A 21,817-nucleotide genomic window follows, 5' to 3' on the forward strand; every position below is an offset into this window, starting at 1 on the left:
TATATGCCACAGGGAAAGTTAAAATTAGAGAGAAGCTCTGTTCATTGACAAGAAATCTTCCTTCTTCCCTTCCTCCCTCCTGCCCTCTCTTCCTTCTTTCCTTCCTTTCTACCCTGCTTGGCATGAGCCTTTTTACTGCTATTAGTACCAACCCTACCATCAAATTTAGAGAAATTGAAGAACAAAGCTGAATTTTATATGCCATCGAGCAGTCTACTGGTACCTCCCAGAAGTTGTATGTGACCTTGAATGTAAGTAAGCTGTAAATTCTCTCTTCTTAAAAACGATGCATTTAAATTTAATGGGTGTTTGGCCTGCATGTCCATAAGGGCATGATTTGCATGCAGTATCTGTGGAAGCCAGAAGAGGGTGTCACATGCCCTGAAACTGAAGTTACATAGACGGGGATGAGTTGCCACTTGTGTGTTGGCAATCTAAACCTGAACCGGCGTCCCCTGAAAGAACACTCAGTGTTATAAACAGCTGAGCCATCTCTCCAGCCACAAATTTTCTGTTTGTCTGTCTGTCCCTCCCTTCCTCCTTCCCCCTCTTCCTTTCTTTCCTCCCTTCTTTCTAGTCTTGAGCTGGGCCAGATGTCCCTGCAAACAGAAGAGACAACGTAACTAATTCCTTCTTCCACAAAGAAAGGTAAGAGGGAGACAGCACACAGAGAAGCAAGCCTAAGTCACTGTGTTTATTCACAGAACACAACTTTCTTCCCAGAAAAAAAAAAAACATACACTTTAAGGAAATCCCACTTAAACAATTCCTTTCTTCTGCCTTTGCATCCTGAGTGTCCATGTTCGTTAATCAAGGTTTGCACAGACTGATTACAATTTTTCCCTGAGATCATTAAGGCTGTGTCTTGGCTACAGAATGTATTTTCCTACAAACGTCGCGGATCAAACGCAGGGTTCTGAGTTCCTGTTTTGAAGAGGTAGAATTCCTAAGAAAAAGGCGAAGTGCTGGGCAATGGTGGTACACGCTTTTAATCCCAGCACTTGGGAGGCAGAGGCAGGTGGATTTCTGAGTTCGAGGCTAACCTGGTCTATAGAGTGAGTTCCAGGATAGCCAGGGCTTCACAGAGAAACCTTGTCTGGGGGGGGGGGGGGGGGGGGGGGGGGAAGGAGGGGGGAGGCAAAGAGAACATCAAATCACTACTTCCATTTCACTCCATTGTAAACCATTAATTGTCCCTTCAACATCTGCAAACACTCTAGAATGGAAAGTCACCTTAGTACATAGGAAGACACTATCATTGGGCTATGCACAAGCCATCTTTGAAGCCTGAGGCTTGCAGTCAAAAGCACAGCTCGAGAGGTAGAGGCAATGATTTCTCAGTGAATGGGAAAGGAAAAATCCAGATGTGGGCAATTAGGAAGCCTTGGTCATCTCAACATGTGCTCCGTTAGTGCTGGGACACTCCTCAGAGGAGTCTGATATCATAGTAGCTACTGATGCCGCCCAAGGGGAACATAGCCCCACTTGCTTGTCACCCCAAACCCCAGCCTATCCGAATCAGCAAGGCATCAAGAGAACAGACATCACTGTATCTCCAGTATTCGAACATGGAAGGTCAACTGTGGGCCAAAGACCACTTCTGGTTGCAAGAGAGAGTCCTGAAGTGAGCCTGCTTTCCAAGAAGGGCTGCTTTTATAGCTTGTCATCCTTTCTCCTTTCACCCATCCCCCCCAAAATGGCACAACAGAATGGCGCATTTTCCCCACTAAGAATTTCTCTAATGAAACATAAACAAGCATGGGCCCGACTCAATAGTGGAAGAAGGTAACAGGCTCTGAGTATGACCAGTGGGAAAGAAGGCAGCAATGGAGCCAATGGAGCTGGCCAGGGGCAAGGTTGCTTGGGAATGTGTAGTGCTTTGAAGATGGGAAGCATGAATGGAAGGGCGAGCCTCAGGTGGTGTAGCACAGCCAGAGATGTCCTTCATGGATGACGGAGTCCCAGTCCCCTCCTTAGGTTTTCTTGTGGTAGTTCTGACACGCTTTCACCATGTCCTTCAAAAAGTTTGGAACTCCATTCTGCAAAAGAAAAGACTGTGTTTCTATGTATCCTTCATTCTCTGGAGCGTGGCAGAGAAAAACAATGGGTTTGTGGGATAATCAAAGACAATGGGGCCCCTGATCCAATTTCAACATGACACCGTCACAGAAAACTGCAGAAGGCAAGACCCAGAGCAGACAGACTTGAAAGGCTTGAAAGACAGGGCCTTCGAGTTGACTTCTGCTAATAAAAGCTACAGAGCTCCTTTTGAAATAATTATTAATTAAAAAGGAAGAGAGGCTAGGGCTAGGGCTCAGCCTAAAAGCACATGCTTTTCCTGTGATGAATCTGAGGTCAGTTCCCAGCACCTATGTCAGGTAGCTCACAGCCACCTGTCACTCCAGCTCCAGGGCCAACTGGACCCTCCATACACATATGCACACATCCCCATCCACATATGCAAATAATTTCTTAAAAATATTTTTTAAAAAGGAAAGTAAAAATTAAAACAAAACAAAGACTGGAACAAAGTAAACCAAGAGTTGGAATTAGATTGCTGGATACTTCCTTAAAGAAGTGGAAGCACTTGCCTTACTGTGTTTTTAAAAAAAAAAAAATGGTGTTTGTGGTTAGGGGATGGGATATGTTGTACAGTGCCAAGGACTTTGCAAAAATGCTGTCTCACTGACTTCATCTCCATGCAGGGGGCATTATTCATCTTCTTTTTTTTTTTTTTAAGGAAGTTGGACTTCCCTGACTAACAGAAAACATTCAGTAACAGAGCCCAGGTTCAGTATTGCATCTGTTTGCCTCTGACACCTATAGGCGTTCTTACTTTCCCATGAGCCACTGGAGTTCACCACAGGACCTGCACAAAGCCTGCTGAATTGTCACAGTGATGCAGGACCCTAGGAATGGCAGCCTATAGTGACCTGGGTCACTACCACTGTACCTTGGCCCGAGAGACTTAAAAACAGCAAAGACATCCGAACTAGAGGTTTCCTCCGGGCCAGGGAGGGTCTGCTTGTCTCTAAGCAAGGTCTGACTGTCTCATAAGCAGATACTGAAAACACTGGAGTCCCTGTAAGGGGCAGCCTTACGTCTGGAAGTTCCAGAGAGTGACCATGGAGGGTCTGTGGCCACCAGCAGGGAAGGGCTGACATGCTTGGCTAACAGAGTCTTTGTCCTATCTCTCAGCCTCCATCCTGGGTGTTGGCCACTCCAATTCTCACCAAGTCACTCAACAGAGCTCAATGTAAAAGACTCTCGTTACCCTGGGACAATGCATTTTGTGACAACCCACAGGCTAAGTCAACATTTGTCAAATGCACACTCCCCACTGCCTAACTCCTGGGATCTCACCTTGGCTGCCCAGTTAATGAGCCAGGACGGAATTTGGCCACCCGGGTTATCAAAGTAGTACATGAAAACTAAAAGAGAAGAGAAGACAATTCAGGAGGAGTGGTGGGGATGGGGCATGGGGGCTGGAAAAATACAATAACAAAGCTCCGCAAAGCCATCTTCCGATTGGGACCCAGACAGTGCAGAGGAAATAGCAAGCAAACTGCCCCAACCTGCCTTGTGGCTATTGACATAGGAGTATTGTTGAAAATGCAGCCAGGGAAACACTTGGCTGTGCTTTCTTAGACACCTGATGAACGCTAGACGTTTGTACATCATTATTATCCAAACAGCCCCAAGGAACTGACAGTTAGCATACACGAGGAAATAAAGCTCAGAAAAATGAGAAGACAGACCTAACAAGCAGCAGACTTAGGGTTCAGATTTGTGCCTGGCACGGGCCACATTCATGCCAGTATGGCAGATGCGGTTGCCCCTTTTCCTTTTTGGAGACTGTAACTCGATGTTCTTAAGTCTCTGGCCTTGTGTGTGTGAGGGCTGGATCTTCCAATCCACACCTGCCAATCCCCTAGCCCTGTCTAGGCTCAGTCCCTATAGCTACAGGGTAAGCCGGAAACTACTCTTTCTAAACTCAAGGGTTTCAATGTTCTGATTTCATTTGGACAACAAAGAATGAATGGGTGGAGGGTGGGGCTGGAGAGTTGCCTCAGCTTTTAAGAACCTGTATTGCTCTTAAGGAGGATCCTGGTTCCATTCCCAGCACCCACGTAGTGGCTGACAACCACTCTAGTCCCAGGAGATATGATGCCGTCTTCTGATCTCTACAAACATCAGGCAAGAAACACATGCAGGCAAAACACACTAATGAAATGTAAGAATAAAATAAATAAATGTAAACAAACAAAAGAGTGCACTGCATCAGATTGAAACATCTACACTGAGGCCTAGCCAATCTCTGATGTGGATCCAAACACTCCCACATGTCGACCTCACATCTCCTTTGTTCCTGGGCCATGGTTACATTCACTGGATAAGCTTTTGGACCTAAGCTGCCTCCCACTCAAATGGCACTGGCTAGCTGCTGCCCTGCCCGGAAAGCTTTACCTCTGCTCCCCTTCTTGCCGTCACTCTCGATCGCCAGGCTCTGTTTGTACTGTTTCACTCGGATTACCCCAGACTTCTCGGGAAACTGAGGTGCCGAGATACTCTGGGCCAGGACCACGTAGATCTTCCTCCCATCCATATCCAGATCTCGGCGCTGGCGGGTGTAGACATACTGCATAGCCAGTCAAGGCATGATGCCAGCGAAAGAGCAGCCCCCATTGGTGGCAATGGAAGGTCTCTTTGCACCTTCCACGTTAACATCTGGTCCCTTCTGCAGAATGCCCACTTTCCCTGCAGAGCTGGACCTCACAGCCAATGGTAATTCTCACTGGAGAGTGCCTGTTACCTGGCTGTGAGCAGATCCCCTGAATGCTTGGTTACATAAGGGTCACCTTCCTCCTTCTCCAGGAAGGCATCCTGAGAGCACTATTCACTTAGCTATAATCATGGGGACGCTAATCAAACACTCTCGGGTCCACAGGCCGGATGTTTGGGACATTAGAGAAATCCAGGGGCAGAAGAAACACTGGATAGAAATTACATCAACCCATAGATATTGTCTCATCCGCATTTGTCACCACAGACCTCTCTACCCATGGAAGGTGTCCTTGTCACAACTCAACTACATGTAGGAACACTTACGCACACCTCGAATTTTAGTAAGCAGATATACTCTTTGAATTAACACTGGTTGACCAAGAACATCAAAAACAATTCGACTTCTGGAAGCATGCACAAAACATTCCCAAGGTCGGCAGCGCTAGTCCATCAAAGACAATGACATCTTTAAAAGCCTCAATCTTTACTTTCTATTCATTCTAAAATTAATGTACAAAGTGACCGGCTTCACGGTGGCCTCTTCTTCCATACAAATCATTATACTTTCCCATCTCCAATGTCCTTAGGTGGACTATTGTCAGGGCAGCTATTTGTTCGCAGCAACAACAATTAATAGGCTTAGACGTGAGGGGAAACTCCCTGCATTTCAGTCAACCGCTTCACTTTAGAAATGAAGAAATGGAGAGGAAAATCATCCACCTGGTGTCCAGGACAGCAGTCAAGAGGACCACGCTGAAGAGAGGTTAGAAACAAAGCGGTGAGGCCTGGTTCCTCTGCCATATCAGTCTGTCTGCCTGTTAGTTAGCTCACGTTCATGGGACCCACCTGCTCTTCTGTGAGATCAAAAGATCTGGACTCACACTCTTCATAAACTGTTCTCCCCGGACCCCCAATTTTTGAGGCTCATCAATTTCCACCTTTGACACTTTCTCTGGAGGTTGCCTTCCAGCGACCCTGGGTGTGGTTCCTGCCCTAAGTGGCCACACCCAGAAAGAACACTCTGCACCCTCCAAAAGTCACACAAGAAGCTCCAGCATTAGCAGACAGTTCTGTAAGAACCCAAGACAGTGCCGTGACGTTAGTGGATCCTAGTGTAAGGGTGGCGGCTGGGGAACACAGCACATGAAGAGAGACAAAGCACAGAGTGCCGTGCAGAAAGGATACATCTCTGTTGGACAGCGGGAAAGGGTACTTCACTTCCCAGTATGCCACCATCTGTTCATCACTCTCCTTCTCGTAGAGTTCTGAAGCAGAACACAAGAGGTTAACGCGCCTGCCAAACCCAGTGGCCTCAAGGAGCCTTTTCAGCCTCAGTGTGTGACAAACCCCTTAACTCACAAGACATAGAACTATTTTTTAAAACAAAAGTATATTTAATGTCACTGAAAGCTTGCTGCCTAGGGGTGGTCTAGAGGACATGGAAACATAGAAAACCTAAATAAGCCCCCAACACTTGTCCATGGTACCAACAGAAGGCTGGGATAGAATGTAAGAAACCCGGTATAAGAAATTACCATCGGCATTAAAGCAGGCTAACCACCAGGTGTCACTAGAGGACCGGGAGTACCATCAAGGTTTGCCTCCCAACGCTTAGCCAGACACTGAGGAAGTCAGAGTCTAGCATGTCTAAGTTCATGACATCTGGGAAACAGAGAGCTGTGTTCTCAAACAGCCGGAACATGGCTGAACTATGGCTAACGCTGAGTTTCTTGTGTCTTTCCTCTAACCACCTGCTACAGCTTTGGGAACCAAATTCCCTTAATGTTTGTGCTCTAGAGCCAGGACATGCAAACTGTAGCTCTTGGAGGACAGAGTGAAAGAACCAAAGAGCAGCCTATGCTTAGCCTGTGTGGTGGGCTCCCATCTAATCATCCAGAGAGGATCAAGACATCCGTGGGTGAGATGTCAAGGGTCCATGTAGCATTTGGAAGAATGCTATCAGAAACAGACTGTTGATTAGGGAGCTTTGTGGCCTCTTGGTGTCACAGGACACTAAAGACAGTCATGAAGGGAAAGGATGAGTGGGCCTGTTGCCTCTGTGTGTTTAGTATTCATGCCACTCCCCCTCCCCCACACACTGCCCCCTCCCACACACACTGCCTTACCCTTCTCTACTATGAGGTTTAAGTAGGTAAAGGAGCAATTTCAGGGTTTGGAAAAGGAGCAAGACATGACCATAATGAATGAATGACCGTGGCCTTTTTAGGCCCAATGGATCACAAGACTCTTGGGTACTCCTAAAACCCAGAAGCAGTACAGTCAGGACTTCCAGATTGTCCTAGCAAATCTAACAACAGCTTCGCTGTACCAGAAACCACAGTGTGAACAGCTGATGGTGGGTTCTGCAGTTGCTTTGTGTGTGTGTGTGTGTGTGCTCCCACCAATTTATTTATTTTACTTTTCATTTCTTAAAGTCAGGTGCCTTAGCTGACATGAACAAAGGTGGTTTTACAGGCTCTCTACTTCCTCACATCGCTCTTTCCCAAGCAGGACCCACACAGGCATCTATGGGCAAAGTGCGTGTCACACGATTGCCTTACGGCTGCTGGGGGAGTGGGACGGTGTCAGTCGGCTCCCTTGGCTAGGCACATGTGCTGACATTCCCTAATGAAGACGAGTATGTGAGAGCATGAAGCTGCTGTCCAGGATTCACAAAATAAGCAGTCGCTTTGAGAAGAGCTGCAGAGAGTGAGTCCCGGCACTCTGGCTGACTTGATCGGGAAGGTGTGACTCTCTTTCCTGGAGTTCTTTGCATGATGAGAGCCTGAGTCTGTATCTTCTGGAGGACACGTTCCCAAGGGATGGGAATCTGCCTGAGAACTAGGTCAATACAGAGGGGCACAGGCTAGAGCTGAAGACACATCCGGATGGGGGTGCGTCTTTGACACTTGCAGTAGTCTTGACTAAACACTTCACTGTGCAAGTCTCTTCTACAGTGGCTGAGATGACAGGAACACTTCCCCTCTGAGATGTAGGGGGTTCTCTGTTTAATGGTTTCCAACTCGGTGTTTCTCTCCATTATATAGACTAGGTAGGCTATAGATCCTGTCCCTGCTATGGGTCATGAGATGTTCTCGGATTACTAGTAGAGGAGGTGGGTCAGAGGACATCACCACCCCACCACCCCAGTGGCTTCTGAACAAGCTGCTTTGCGCCCTCTGTCTTGAGGCTTTCTGGACCTCCAGGGCCCTCCAGGGCCCTCCAGCTACCCCCTCTCCCAGTCTCTCACTTCCTCACATGCATGCGCCCTTGCTCATCTGGAGATCTTTGATTCAATTTCCAAAAGGAAGTGTGGCTGCCTATCTTCTGAGAAGGCTTCCATTGCAATCAAGCTATGTGTGCAAGCACAGCTCCGGAAGCAAGGCAAAGCAACTGTGAGGACAGATGGAAGACTGCCTCGAAGCCTCTGTGAAGGTGAGTACTGGAAGTGGTGAAAGCCATGCTATAGCCTCGAGTATAACAAGACTAAATTAGTCAAAAGTAGATTAACTCTCAAAGGATTCTTAATTGACGCAAGCCATCACTCACCTTTCACATACTGGTCCCATTGTTTTCTGTAGTCTAAGTCCATGTAAACATCTGCGAGAAGAGCTGGCGAGCAGCCTTCCAGGACACCAAACACCTTATACTCATAAAGTCCACTTGGCTATGGAGACAGAGGTAAGGGGAACAATTTGTTGATGCTGGAGTTGAGATTCCACATCACATACAAAACAACTGGACCTGGGGTTCAACCATACCAAACAATGCTCTCTTGTGGGGTCCTGGTGACCACAGTACAGGAGGAGGTAGGGCTCCTGGTCTCGTGTGTCTTATATACAGCTGCAGGTGTTGGTGGAGGGAACAGTCATAAGCATTAGCCAGATAATTTAAGTAGGATATAAGAAGAGTTACCTGGTAAGCAGTGTTTTGTGGAGGACCTATGCCAACCGTAGGTAGAAAAGGCCACTATAAGGGACCATCTCCCAAGAATTGGCAAGATATCATGTTCTAAACGTCAGAAAGACTGGCCATTGGGAAATGAAGAAAGCCACTCCTGGTAAGAGTAATTGATAGACTGAAGTGATTAAAGAGAAAAGTCTAGATCTCAGAGTGGTAGGAGCGGAGGTTAGAGATATTGAAGAGTCAAGACACCAAAGACCTTGAAAACCATGGTAAGAGTAGGGCTTTGATTCTCATTGCTCTGGAAAGCCAGAGGAGGACTGTGGACAGAGATGTGGCCAGATATGACTAAGGATAGTTTGGGCCAAATCTAGTTAGATTGCAAAAGCTTTTGAGTTGGTAAACAACAACACCATAAAGGAAATGACCTTTAAAACTTGGTGCACTCATGCCTAGTTGATAATCCACTGGAGGCCTGCCCTCTTTCAGAAGAGAAACAGAGAAGGGGGAGGGGCAGGAGAAACTGGGAAAGCAGGGAAGGGAAACTTTGGTCAGGATGTAGGTGAGTGGGTGGGTGGATGGGTGGATGGATGGATGGATGGATGGAAGGATGGAAGGAAAGAAAGAAAGAAAAAAAAACCCCAGTACACTATTCCAGATAATAATGACAGAAACGGGAAGCTAACATCCATGGTGGGAAGACCAGGAAGGTAAATCCAGTAGGAATTACTGCTGGAAGAATGAGGGGAGGGAAATAGATCACCAAGGAGAATTCAGCCAACCACTGCTGGACATGGCAGGTGATGGAGTGGACTCGACTAACACAGAAGAAACTGGAAAGGGGGATCTGTGAGCTACTGGAGTGAGCAAGAGTTCTAGTCTAGTCTGGTTGATTGCCAGGTACCAGGTATATATCTATGCTCCATGGGCAGCCAGAGTTCTGAGGAAGGGGTATATCCTACATATCCACAGATGTTTCTTGTGAAGTCCTTCACAAGACAGAGTTTTTCAATTGTTTTTACTTTGGAGTGTGTATGTGGAGGGGTTATATGTTTTTTGTTTATTTTACTGAGCAAGAAGACTAAAAAGGGAACAGCTGTGTGTTTCAAACCATGTTGAAACAGGTGGTTCTGTTGTTTAGAAAAAGACAATTTCTAAACTACAAGTACAAGTGAGTTTCTTCCTTCTGCCACGCCAAGTCCTTGTCTGTGCAGGGGGTCCAGGCTCCAGGTGGCCCCACTACACGTCACTGGGTTCAGAATTCCCTGAGCTTGCTCTAGCTTAGTGCTGCTAGTATGAAGAGGAAGCTCTAAGGGACAAAAGCAATGACTGGACAAAAGTGAAGGACAGACACACAAGTAGATAAGTAGAAAAAAACACAGCCTTAGATGAGGCTTGGGTACCACTAATTACTCAGTAAAGCACCTTAAAGCCCATGTTGAGAACCCAAGGGAAGTGTAAGAAAGCCTTGGGAGATCCTTCTAAAGGGCGGCTTCCTGCTGGAATGGCATTAACATAACAAACCTTATCCCAGTTTATGGAGGGGAAGAGAGAGGGGGAGAGGGAGAGAGAAATAAGAAGTGAATCTATGGTGATCTGACAGCAATATAAGCATATGGCTTGATGCCAGGAGTCTCCCACAAGCCAATGGTATCTGGCTGAGTTTGAAGACCTGTATATCTCAGCATGGATTGATGTCCTGAGGTTCTCAGGAGAGACAGCTTCAATTTGTCTCCACTGGACTGACAGAAAGGAGCAAGGTGAGGGCTTCCTCATATTCAGACCAGTGCAGGTGCATTTTAATCAAGAGAGAAAGAGGAACGGGGGAGAGAATGAGAATGGGCTAGTCCTTTGAGAAAATAGAAGTCCTATTTTCTACATATGTTCACCAAAACCAGGATTCTTATGTGTTAAGATAATGATCATGGGGTGGGGCCTTCCATGATTAACTGTGGGTATCTACAAAAATCAAGACAAACGATTTTCTTAGACTAGGTCCCGGCCCTTCCTGAATGCAGTTACAACCTTCCGTGACCCTGATCCTATCTGTGTCACAGAAGAGGACCAGAAAAGACAAAGAGAAAAATAGAACGACCTACCCAACCCACATGAACCCAGAAGAATGAACTATTGTGATGGCTTCCTTTAGTCTCTCCCATTGCGTCAGGACTGAAAAATACCAGCACCCCAGAGGAACAAGACCCTCGCTGCCTGCCCCCTTCCTGGTTTCTCAGTCCCACCTTTGCTGAGCTCCATAGCCTGGCCCAAACTCCCAAATCAAAGCACTTTCCCACTAGTGATTTCTAAATGTGTTCAGCAAACATACTCATTTTTACTTCATCCTTTAAAAGAAAAAGTGATTTTTAATCATTGTAAAAATTATCCATATTCATTGTAGGAAGTCTGAAGACATTATGAACTACTTAATGAGTGACATGTAACCTCACAGTTAATAAGTATCTATTAATAATAGTTGACAGTATTTCTTTAAAGGGAGCAGATGTTTGTCTTCATGAATGAATGGATATGATATAGTATCAACAGCTGGAATTATTCTTACATTTACTAGTATATTGAGACTATGGAAAGTCTGTTTCAGAATATTTTATAGAAATGAATATTTCCAAAATGATCATAAAACTCTTTGTTCACAACCCTAGTCCATTTTTTCAATAGGGAAGTTTTCCCAGAGATGAATGTTAGAAAATGTTAACATTCAAGGGCTGTTTGCCCTCTTCAAATATTTAGAAAATGTATACACCAGACTGTGTTCTCAGAAACAGCGAAGAAGCAGCTCCCGGAGACTAAGTACCACTCTTTTACAATTTGGCATAGAAAAACACAATGCTTAGTTTTATCTGAGTGGAATTTATATTAACAATGTATCAGGCCTTTTAAAAAATTAGATTTACAAATAATTGGAAAATTTTTGTTTCTGGTAATTTTCCAAGCTTACCCACACTGTAATAAATAACTCCAAATATGTTTATGCAAGAGAGGTTTGGATTTTCCTGAAGTCTCCCACTGCTACCTCTAAAAATGTCTCGCATTCCCCCATTTACAACAAACCATACTGGGTGTCTAATGCTCCATTTCTAAGACCGTTTCCTACACTTCAAATACTGAAAGGTTATGTGGATGGCAGTGAATTTGCCAGTAGCATGCATGGAACACAGTTGCCAGAAGAACCAAGCGGGGGCGGTGGGGGGAGTGATATGGTGCACACCCACTTCCCCCCTTCCGGGAGAGCCCCCATGAACATGTGAATGGCTAGTGAGTATTCAGGAATCGGGCGACTCTTGCAATGAGTTAGGGAGAACCATGCATGGGAAATGAAGAGAAACGATGGCATGATTGGACAAGAGAGCAGAGAGTCCTTTATGCCTGTTCAACCAAGGGAGTGGTTGAACATCTCTCCTCTCCTGTGCTGGAAAGCATCCAAGTGACACTCTCTCCCTACTCCAAATGGGGACCTGATATTTGGATCTGTGACAACTCTTCTGGGACTGAAAAGCAACAAATAAATAGCAGAGGAGAAAGGCTCAGAGTTTCTGGCATGATGGGTCAGCTAAGCTGATATGTACAGATCTCTGAGTTAATCAGTTTTGCAGGACAACGAGGTAGCTTGATTTGGGGAAGCCTCAGTCCAGCTTTGTTGTTGTTGTTTTGTTTTGTTTCTTACTTGCTCCTAAAAGCAATCTTAATTGACCCAAAATGGTGCTCACTGACACTGCAGAATTTTATTTGAAACTTTTGATACTAGGAAATAGGGCTGGTGAGATGGCTCAGTGGGTAAGAGCACCCGACTGCTCTTCCAAAGGTCCGAAGTTCAAATCCCAGCAACCACATGGTGGCTCACAACCACCCGTAATGAGATCTGATGCCCACTTCTGGTGCGTCTGAAGACAGACAGCTACAGTGTACTTATATATAATAAATAAATAAATCTTTAAAAAAAAAAAAGAAAGAAAGAAAAATGGCCTTGTAAGTATAAGGACATAAGTCTGAATCCCCGGCACCCTTGAAAAACCAGGATGGAAGGTGGGAGAGATAGCTCAGCAGTTAAGGGCGCTTGCTGTTCTTGCAGAAGACGTGGGTTAAGTTCCCAGCAGCCACACTGAGTAGTACACAACTCCCTACAACTCCAGTTCCAGGGCAGCCAGCACTCTCTTCAGTCTTCCGCGGGCATCTGCACGCACATGTAAACTCATGTAGGCACGCACAAATATAAATAAATAAAGAGGGACACATGTGGATGTGCGGGAGCTCACACAAGAAACATTTAAAATCCCGGCTCTCCATCCTTTTTGGTATATAATATACTGACTACAATGCAAAACAACAAGGGAAAACCATTTCTCCATATGGCAGGACGGACTCAAAAGAGCAGATACTCCGAAGTCCCTTTCTTAGCTTCATAACCCATTAGCTGGGCTGCCTCTCCTCACTGATCAATCAAAGGAAAATATTTGGTAAACGAGCTAAATGAACTTTGCTCCTCGCTTCAAGACCCTGATCTTTGACCCACTCTGCCTACTGTGAGCCAGCCTACACTCCCTCGGTTGAACAGGCATAAAGGACTCTCTGCTCTCTTGTCCAATCACGCCATCTTTTCTCTTCATTTCCCATGCATGGTTCTCCCTAACCCTAGATACTAATATTTAGAAGAGAAACTCACATGCCTAACTGTCACCAGGCTGAAGGCCTTAGGGCCAAAGAGCTGCCCCCACTGCAAGAGCCACCCGATTCCTGAAAGTCTCTCTGCTAGGTCTAGATGAAGTCTTTATTTCACATTACTTTAAAACAGAATGGCAGAACAATGTTACAACTTACGGCTATTGGGAAGACAATGTGATTATGTGTAACTTCCCTAAAGCACTATAGGAATGCAAAGCGTTGTTAAAATGCACAAAGAAGAAGAGAAAGGACCACGAGCCTCTCTGGATTCCTGGTGAGCAATCTTACTTTTCTATTGCTAAGCAGAGACACCATGACCAAGGCAACTTATAGATGGGTTTATTGGAGGTTTGCTTACAGTCTCAGGAATGACTTCACTACCATCCCAGGGGCTGAGGACATGGTAGCAAGCACGCAGGCAGGCAAGCAGACATGGTGCCAGAGAGGTAGGTAGCTGAAAGCTTCTACCCTCATCCGAAAGCGTATATGTGGGTGGAGAGGGGATGGAAATGCTTTTGACTTTTGAAATGTCAAAGCCTGCCCCCAGTGACACACGTGTTAAAGTGACTCCTTAAGCAATACCACCTCTCCTAAGCCTTCCCAAACATTTCCACCAGTGGGGACCAAGCGTTCAAACCTATGAGTCTATGGAGATCATTACCCTTCAAAGCACCACTGTGAGCTTGGTGACTTGGGGAGCCAGAATGAGGATCACTGATTCCAATGCAACCCCAAACCCATGGCTTATGCAGAAGAATAAGAGCAAACATTGTAAGGAAAAGTGAGAGAGAATTCCAGAGAGCAGGAACACCTCTGAGGGAGGACCACTGGTGTACTGCTCTGCATGGTAGCCCAGCCCAGTAGCAATGGATAGAGACTGTGGTCATTTTTATTAAGACCAATCAGTTTTGAGACCATCACAGACCAAGGTTGTAAGGTGTCTGCATGCCTTACAACATGCTTTCTCCACCAATTTGAAGAACCGAGCCTACATTGTTCAGTCAAGTGTGTGGTCATGTGAGCCAAGTGGGCCCCGCCCTTCTCCCAAAGGAGAAGGCCTTTAGAGTGAGCATTAAATTGATGGTTAGTGTTTATCTTGGAAGAGGCACAAAGAACTACGCATGTCCTTCCACTAAGTAAATCATGGAAAACTCAAAAGCTGGAAAGGATCTAGGCTCTTGCGTCTGAGAAGCAATCGGGCATAGGCCTCTCAGCATGTGCTTCCCTTGGTGACCCATCAGTGGTCACTATGATAGCCACACGCTTTGTTTGGAAGAGGTTTTTCCCATCACTTGGGCATGCTATGATTCTTTCAATAATATCAGGGACTTTCTTGTCAATTTAGTTTCCAAGCAATTTTCCAGTCATGATCTTATTGACTCATCTGTGTGGTCCTTGAGGAAGACAGGGACATTGCTGTGATCTCCATCCTTATATGAAGCAATGAAACTCGGAGATACTGAATGACCTCCCTAAGTGTGACTTAGGGAATAGTACCAGGTCAGACAGAGAGTGTGAGTCTTTTGACACCAGCTCCTTCTTCCCCAAGAGTGTCTCCCTTAGCTCCACCCCCCTCTGCATGTTTTATCCAAACCACAGGCTAATAACTAAGGTATCCAAACCACAGGTTGATGATTCAAAGAAGGCCCGTTACATAAGATCTTACCTCAAGCAAGGACCAAAGACCAATGATTTAAGAGATCGGTTGACTTGCTTAGAGTCAACCGATGGCACAAAGCATGGATAACCTGTCCCTTCTGCTGTTCTCGTTCTCAATTCAAAATGGACACTGCACTGGGAGCTTCCTTAGGTCCCTAAGTCTGGTGCATTTGCCCCACAGGACCCTTGATGGCCAAAATGTTATCTCTAAGATGCTGTTTCTGAGCTAGACACTGCTACCTTTTTCCACTGTTATCGCTTAGAGCTGTCTCCTAAACTCTGTAGCCAGAAAGGACAGCATGGTCGTGGCAGCATGGGCTTGGAACCACAAGCTGAGCTTAGTCTAAGTTCGCTGTCTACCTATCGGTAAACGGGTCAAAGAAGAGTTTCCAAGTCATAGGATGATGTGTTTGAGGGTCGTGGCCATAAGGTGACCCAGCTGAGGGGCGTAGACATTTGATCTCCTTTCTCCAGTTTAAGAAGTGAGGACAGAGGACCACACATTCTCCACATTTGGGGGCGGGGGGAAGCCTACACATCACCTACTCTATACCAGGCACCGAGCTTAGGGACATAAGCAGAATCCCCACTGCTACTGGGGTGACTAAATGTTAAGATGTGATTCTGATGGCTTACATAAACACCACGCTAAGGGGATTTTTTTGGGGGGGAGGGGAAGGGTGTTGTTTTTTTTTAATGATGGCTAAGATTTTTGTTTTTTAAAGAAAAAGTCATGCAATTTACTTTCAGTTGCACAGCTAAGGCTACTGACATGCCGCTCATTCGACCTCAGCAGAGTGAGCACCATGAATTTACAGGAGAGAAACAGGGACTACCAACATTTTATTTTCAGTTGACCTTCACAGTTCCCACATAGAGTAATCACCTGTGGATAGAACCTGCCCCTCCACACCCTCCTGACCTGGTCCAAACAGAGGCACCGCCCACGAGGGGTTAGTGGAGCTTATCTATACGCTCATGGCTGACTGTAAGGCAGCCAACAGCCACCCTTTCTAACCCTGTGCTCTGACCTGGCCTCTTGCAGCAAAGTGCCCTCCCATTGCTCGAGGGGACAAGGTGTCCTTGTATAAGCTGCGGGTGCTCACCAACTCCTGCCATTCTAAGGGACTTAATAAATCCAAAACAAATAAAAAGTAAGCATGTTCACCAAGATGAAGTCAGGGGTCAAAGGTGAAGCCGCTATGGCTACAGACTGTTAAGAATACAGTTGGCTACATCTATGTAATATTTCAAAACTCTCTAAGAAACCGAGATGGGGTTAAGACTTAAGGGTTGTGGGTCTGCGTTATAAACTGGATTAGATCCAGCTATGGGGTGGCAGATGAAACTTCTGTTCTGCTGAGATGGACTCCTTGTCAGCTAAGGTCAGCCGAGCTTCCTTCCCAGGGCCGCAGTACAGCCGGATCAATGCAGTTTCACTGACCTCTAGGGCCTGGAATAGCCTCCTAAGGACAGCAGTGCCAGGTAGAGCCATCGCTGGGACAGGACTGTTGGCTCCTCACCTAGCTGAGACACAGCCAAAGGACTAGTGTACACCAGAGAAGTCCCCTTCGCTTCACCTATGTAGAGTTGACCATCAGCTGCATCCTTTCAGCCCAGCATCTGTCTAAACCAAAGTTGTGACCTCTGTGTGTTAGAGTCAGAGCTATAGGCCATGTTGGTGACTGTTGCCATGGTAATGCAGTCCTGAAGGACATGACTGTAGATCACCAGGAAAGATCTCCTAGAGGCCTATGGTTCTTCTTTTCAGAGAACCTACCAGTACTGCTCAGAGGACCACACTTGCTCCCAGGGGGTCATTAACCAGAACATCAGGGACAGCTGGTCTTACGACAGACATTGGTTCGCCTTCAGCTCCTCACTGCCCTGTTTTCAACTGTTTATACCATTACTCAGATGAAACAAAGTCCAAGCAAAAGTTTGATGTTGGAGAGGATGGTCCCGAAGGAACTTTCCATGTGGGATATGTTGTGACTTAATAAAGAGTAGAGTCATACGCACATAAAAATATTGCTTGTCAAAAGTTCCTGCCTAGGAAGGTATGTTAGCGTGGTGCTCGCCTGCATGCCCTTAAATGCCAGCACTCGGGATGCTGACACAGAAAGATCATCCAGAGTTCGGAGATAACCTAGGCTACACAGTGAATAGCAGGCCAGCTAGAGCTGCACAAAGGAAATTCTGTCTCAGATAAATACAATTAAATGAGGAAAGTTCCACCCCCCTCCCTGCTTTGTCCAACAGCAGAATTCAGAATCATATGCATCTACTTTAAAAGATGGCAAAATTTACTTTTTTATTTAAAATATAACGTATAACATCGAAGAGTGCTCCAAAGCCTCTGAATTTGTTCTTAACCCTTTCAAAATCTCACAGTAAACCTGTCACAACTGCATTTATATGTGCGGTTTGTCTTCCTTCCATCCTCATTTCAATAAAGGATGCTATATGCACAAGGAGCAGCAAGATTATCACCTCAAGTGAACTACCTCTGATGAAGAGGATGGAAGGCAAATCAGTCACTCACCAATGGCCACCTTGAGGCCATCAACGTGCTAAGCATGATCCTTAAAAGCCCATTAGTCCAACCAACCTGCACAGTATCTTCCTAAGCAAGCCACTGGAACCTTCAGAAAGGACACTCTCTTAAAGAGTGTCATGTCACTTAAATCACTATTGAGCATCAATAACTATTGAATGGGTATATAACCAGTCTTTGGTCTCTTTTTCCATACATTAATAATGAGGCAGTCCATCTCTCTCAGGATAGTCCATTCTATATTCCAGGATCTCTACCAAATAATGATGTAGGAGGTAGAGTAAGGAAGGGGCTTCATGGACAGAAAGCCTGAGTGTTACCCTGGTAACACCTCTGAATCACAAGCCTTGGCTATATCATGTACCTTCCTAGAACGGCAATGTCTTTATGTTCATGTACAGAGGATGGCCTACATCCAAGGGAATGGGCAGACGCTGCAGGAAAAGGTGAACTGAGACTTTAGCATTCCACCCGGCCTGTGCCTTCTGTCCAGAGAGACAAAGGGTTTTAAGAAACAAGTGTGGGACCAAACAGCTGGGTTCAGAGGCTGATGATAATTTCAAACCAACCAACTCATTTCCTCCACACACTCCTTTCCAAATGGGCAAAAAGGTGATGATCAATAGCATCTACCCTAGGGCTGACATTAGACCGGAGTAAGTCAATATCTGCCAAGTATCTGGTGCCCAGATTACATGACAGTATGCTGCAAGTGTTGACTATCACAATGACTGGTAGTAATTCTGTGACTAAGGATGACATCGATAAGATCACAAACTGGCTGTCGGGTGCTGAACATGTGAGATAGGAGACAGTGAACAGACAGAAGGCCAAGGGACCAGTTATAAAGATGAGGCAATATGAGGTGAGAGGTGCTGAGAAGCCAAACTCAAAATGGAAGAGAAAGGGGAGGGATGGAGTTCTGATGCCTGACACACAACTCAGCAAGTGCCTGGTTATGTGGCTGGCAGGGTAAGGGTAGGGAGAGAGCAGGAGTTTTGCCTCAAAGTGTCCTGGCAAGTTTCACACTGGGAGTTGTTAAAGTCTCAATAGGATGCTAGTTCTGTGTGCTGTATATGGCACGGGGTCTCTTGTAAGAAGCACACACCTGTGGATGCATGTGAGCACAATTAGACAAAAGGCAGCTAGAGGTTCTCTCTGTGCACTGAAGTTTAAGTGGGGCACGGCACAAAGCCATCCTCCAGGCTGATAATTATCATCCGTAAGCTCCTGTCTCTGACATGGCAGAGGCATACAGCAGAATTTCCTATTGTCAACCTCACAAAGTAGCCCTAACCCTAGAGGACTGTGAAACTACATAGATCCAGGCTGCGATGTAACCTCACAGAGGAAGCTTGGGTGACCTCAGCTGTAGGGGGGCCACCTCTGCACACCAGAAGCATCATCCACCTTCACACAGTTCCGTCTAATCCAACTTGTTCCACACATGTCTTGCACTAGGTTATGAACCCTCCAACTGCATCTGTCCTGAACTTCTCTGTGCCTCTGTGACACAGTTACACCATTCCTCCATGTCTGCTTCCTTCACCTGTGAAATCCAAGGCTCCCGTAATAGATCAGTATTTGGAATCCTTTGCTATACCAGTTTGATCTTGTGCCAAGAAACTTCTGTTGCCTACAGCAAAGCAACTGATGCCAAACCTCCAGTTTCTCCCACCTGACTAGCTAATTGGTTCCAATGACTTCTTAAGATACCTCAAGATGCTTAACAACCAACTACACTCCTCCTCCAGCCTCCATTGCGCTTTCTGCATGAAGTTTCACAACCGAATTATTAAATAGACCTTAAAATTAGACCACACCCACACAGAAGACAGTCGCTAAATTGATGGAATTGCTACGGTTACCTCTTGGCCAGCTCTGAACATCCAGTCCATGAGTCTTGTCTCTTTCCTATCTGCCTCAGGACATGGCCCTTCTGTACCCCATACAGAACTGGCACCCATCTGGCAGAAGGAAACATGTTCTCTGCAGGCACTGGCATGGTGTAGGAATGAATAGACCAACGTTTCAATTCTAGCAAACAAACGGACTGGAGTTGGGCTAAACTTCCAAACTACTCATTTTCTGTTTTCTATCAGCTGATTGCTGCCAAATGCCTCTCTCTTGCGAATGTAGATAAACACACACTCCTTTATGTCCACGGGCACGCCAGTCCAGCTCAATCTCTGAAACCCTGTATTGGACCCGTTATACCCATTCCCAGTGAAAGTCCAGACCCTAGACCGGGTGGGTATCTTTGGCACCTCGCCCCATCTTCAACCACGAGCCGTTAAATACAATTCCCTGCTCCCAGGTCGTTTGATTTTTTTGCAAACGCTGCAGAGTAAAACATAAATTACAACTCAGAAGTCCAGCAACAGGAATGACCTGAGGCTGAGCTCAGACAACCTGCCAACCGCATAAGATCTACTACACAGGGTAAAGTAGCTCCGAGGAGCCTAGTCACCCCTGCAGAGCAGTGGAGTACCCTTGGGGAATCCTGACCCAGGGGCCCAGCCCCTGATCTCCTCCAGCGGGCGGGTCAGCTGCTACCTGGTCCAGCAGCCGGTAGATGGTTATGCCTGAGGCCTCTACCAGGAGCTGCCAATCGGCCCCAGTCAGCGCCGGTTTCTGGAGTTCTGCACAAGCCTCCCGGAACTGCTCGTCCGAGAAGCAGAAAGCGGCCCCCGCCATCCTTCCGCAGCCAGGATACAGCGCCCGGAGCGCAGATCACCCACTGGCCCTTAGAGAGCTCGGGGGCGGGGTCACAAAGTGACCCCAATCTGATTGGCAGGGAAGAGAGAAGGCGGGACTTGGTAGAGGAGGCGGGACGTGGGAGGGTGGGGGTGGAGAGCGGAGGTTAAGAGGGCGGTTCCAGGTCTGAAGACAGGCGGGACTAAGCAAAGGTTAAGAAGAATGCCAAGTTAAAAAATACTAGAAAAAAGCTGTCGCTTATCTGGAGAAAGAAGGAAGGGCTGAAGAAGTAGGGAAACTTCTGGAAGTAGGGCCAGCACATCCTATACTCACCTCCACACCCTTCAAACCTGCGTGAGATCCCTACCCCCTACCTCTCTGAAGGTGGAAAGGTCTCTGGAAGATGTCTGGGGAGAGGGACCTAACACAAAAGCTTGAAAGTCTCAGAGGTCAGATGCTAGTAATATATATAATATATAATATATATATATATATATATTATATATATATATATATACTCTTCTTTCTGGTATACATTTTGAAACCCTGTTTTGTGAATTAATCCCTTAGATTCAGCAGAGGGGCAACGAAGTCACAATTAAGAAATCAGATCACAATGGACAAGATTTTTGCCAGCCCAGTGGGTACAAATGCTATGAAAGATAAGGTACCTGGATTTCTGCAGCTTGCATAATTTAGGTCTTGTAACTCAAAGATCTTTTTGTTCATCTGAGTCTCATGGTGTTACACCCTTACTCAGCTGAAATCTGCAACCCTGGCTTTGAGTAAAGTAGGGAGTTCAAAGATAAGTGCAAGCACCGTTCAATTGCCAAGACCGCCAGGAAAGCCAAATTGCCTAATCTGTAAAATGGGTCAAAGACTGTGCTGCCTTAAATAGTCAAGGGCCGTAGAATATCCCAGTGCCTACCAAAGTAGTATTTAATGATCATTCCCTCTTGTTTTTCAGAAATAAACTGAAACACAATTTTTTCAATACTAGAAGGGAAAAAAAGTGGTTTTTAAAAAAAGAAGACCATTGAAAGCCAGTTTACAAAAGCCCCATGGTCACATTTGCCGCAAAACAGACAGATCACTATTTTATTTACCTCAGCATGGATTTTCTTGTACAGGGCAGAAGGAAAGTAAGTTATTCCAAAACATGGGAAAGATTGCTTCAAGACAAATTTCCTTGCAGTTTTAGTGGTGGACTGTAAGCTTTCTCACAGGTGTAAACTATTACTGAAACAAGCAATCCACTCACACTCACCCAACAAGGAAACCAATGTGGAGGATTGTCAAAGATTGCCAAAGGACCCATCCTGATGGTGTGCTTTCATGGAATTGGAACTTTGTCACCACAGAAATATCGATGGATTGAGAGAGGCCCAAGAGAATGAACAGGACCATAGAAGATACAAGAGACCAAATTCAAACTGCTTTATTGTACATGTTTAAATATGTTGTGTGTCTGTCTGTCTCTCTCTCCCTCTCTCTCTCTCTCTCTCTCTCTCTCTCTCTCTCTCTCTCACACACACACAC

At 45.9% G+C, this 21,817-nt stretch overlaps 1 protein-coding gene across 2 annotated transcripts; it reads right to left on the minus strand.

Moving 5' to 3' along the window:
- Positions 1-674: 674 nt before the first annotated feature.
- On the minus strand, positions 675-20,335 carry Pctp (phosphatidylcholine transfer protein). 2 transcript variants are annotated; one of them, XM_021176720.2, is made up of 6 exons: positions 20,138-20,334; positions 8,335-8,452; positions 5,971-6,050; positions 4,468-4,639; positions 3,364-3,431; positions 675-2,039 (listed from the first exon to the last, which is right to left on the minus strand). In XM_021176720.2, the coding sequence occupies exons 1-6, from the start codon at positions 20,276-20,278 to the stop codon at positions 1,974-1,976; spliced, it is 645 nt and encodes a 214-aa protein (XP_021032379.1). In that variant the 5' UTR covers positions 20,279-20,334; the 3' UTR covers positions 675-1,973. The 2 variants fall into 2 exon arrangements, with proteins under 2 accessions (XP_021032379.1, XP_021032382.1); XM_021176723.2 differs by lacking the exon at positions 3,364-3,431 and having other exon boundaries at positions 20,138-20,335.
- Between the last annotated feature and the right edge of the window lie 1,482 nt (positions 20,336-21,817).

Source organism: Mus caroli, chromosome 11 (genome assembly GCF_900094665.2).
Source record: "Mus caroli chromosome 11, CAROLI_EIJ_v1.1, whole genome shotgun sequence".
Classification (NCBI taxonomy): Eukaryota; Metazoa; Chordata; class Mammalia; order Rodentia; family Muridae; genus Mus; species Mus caroli.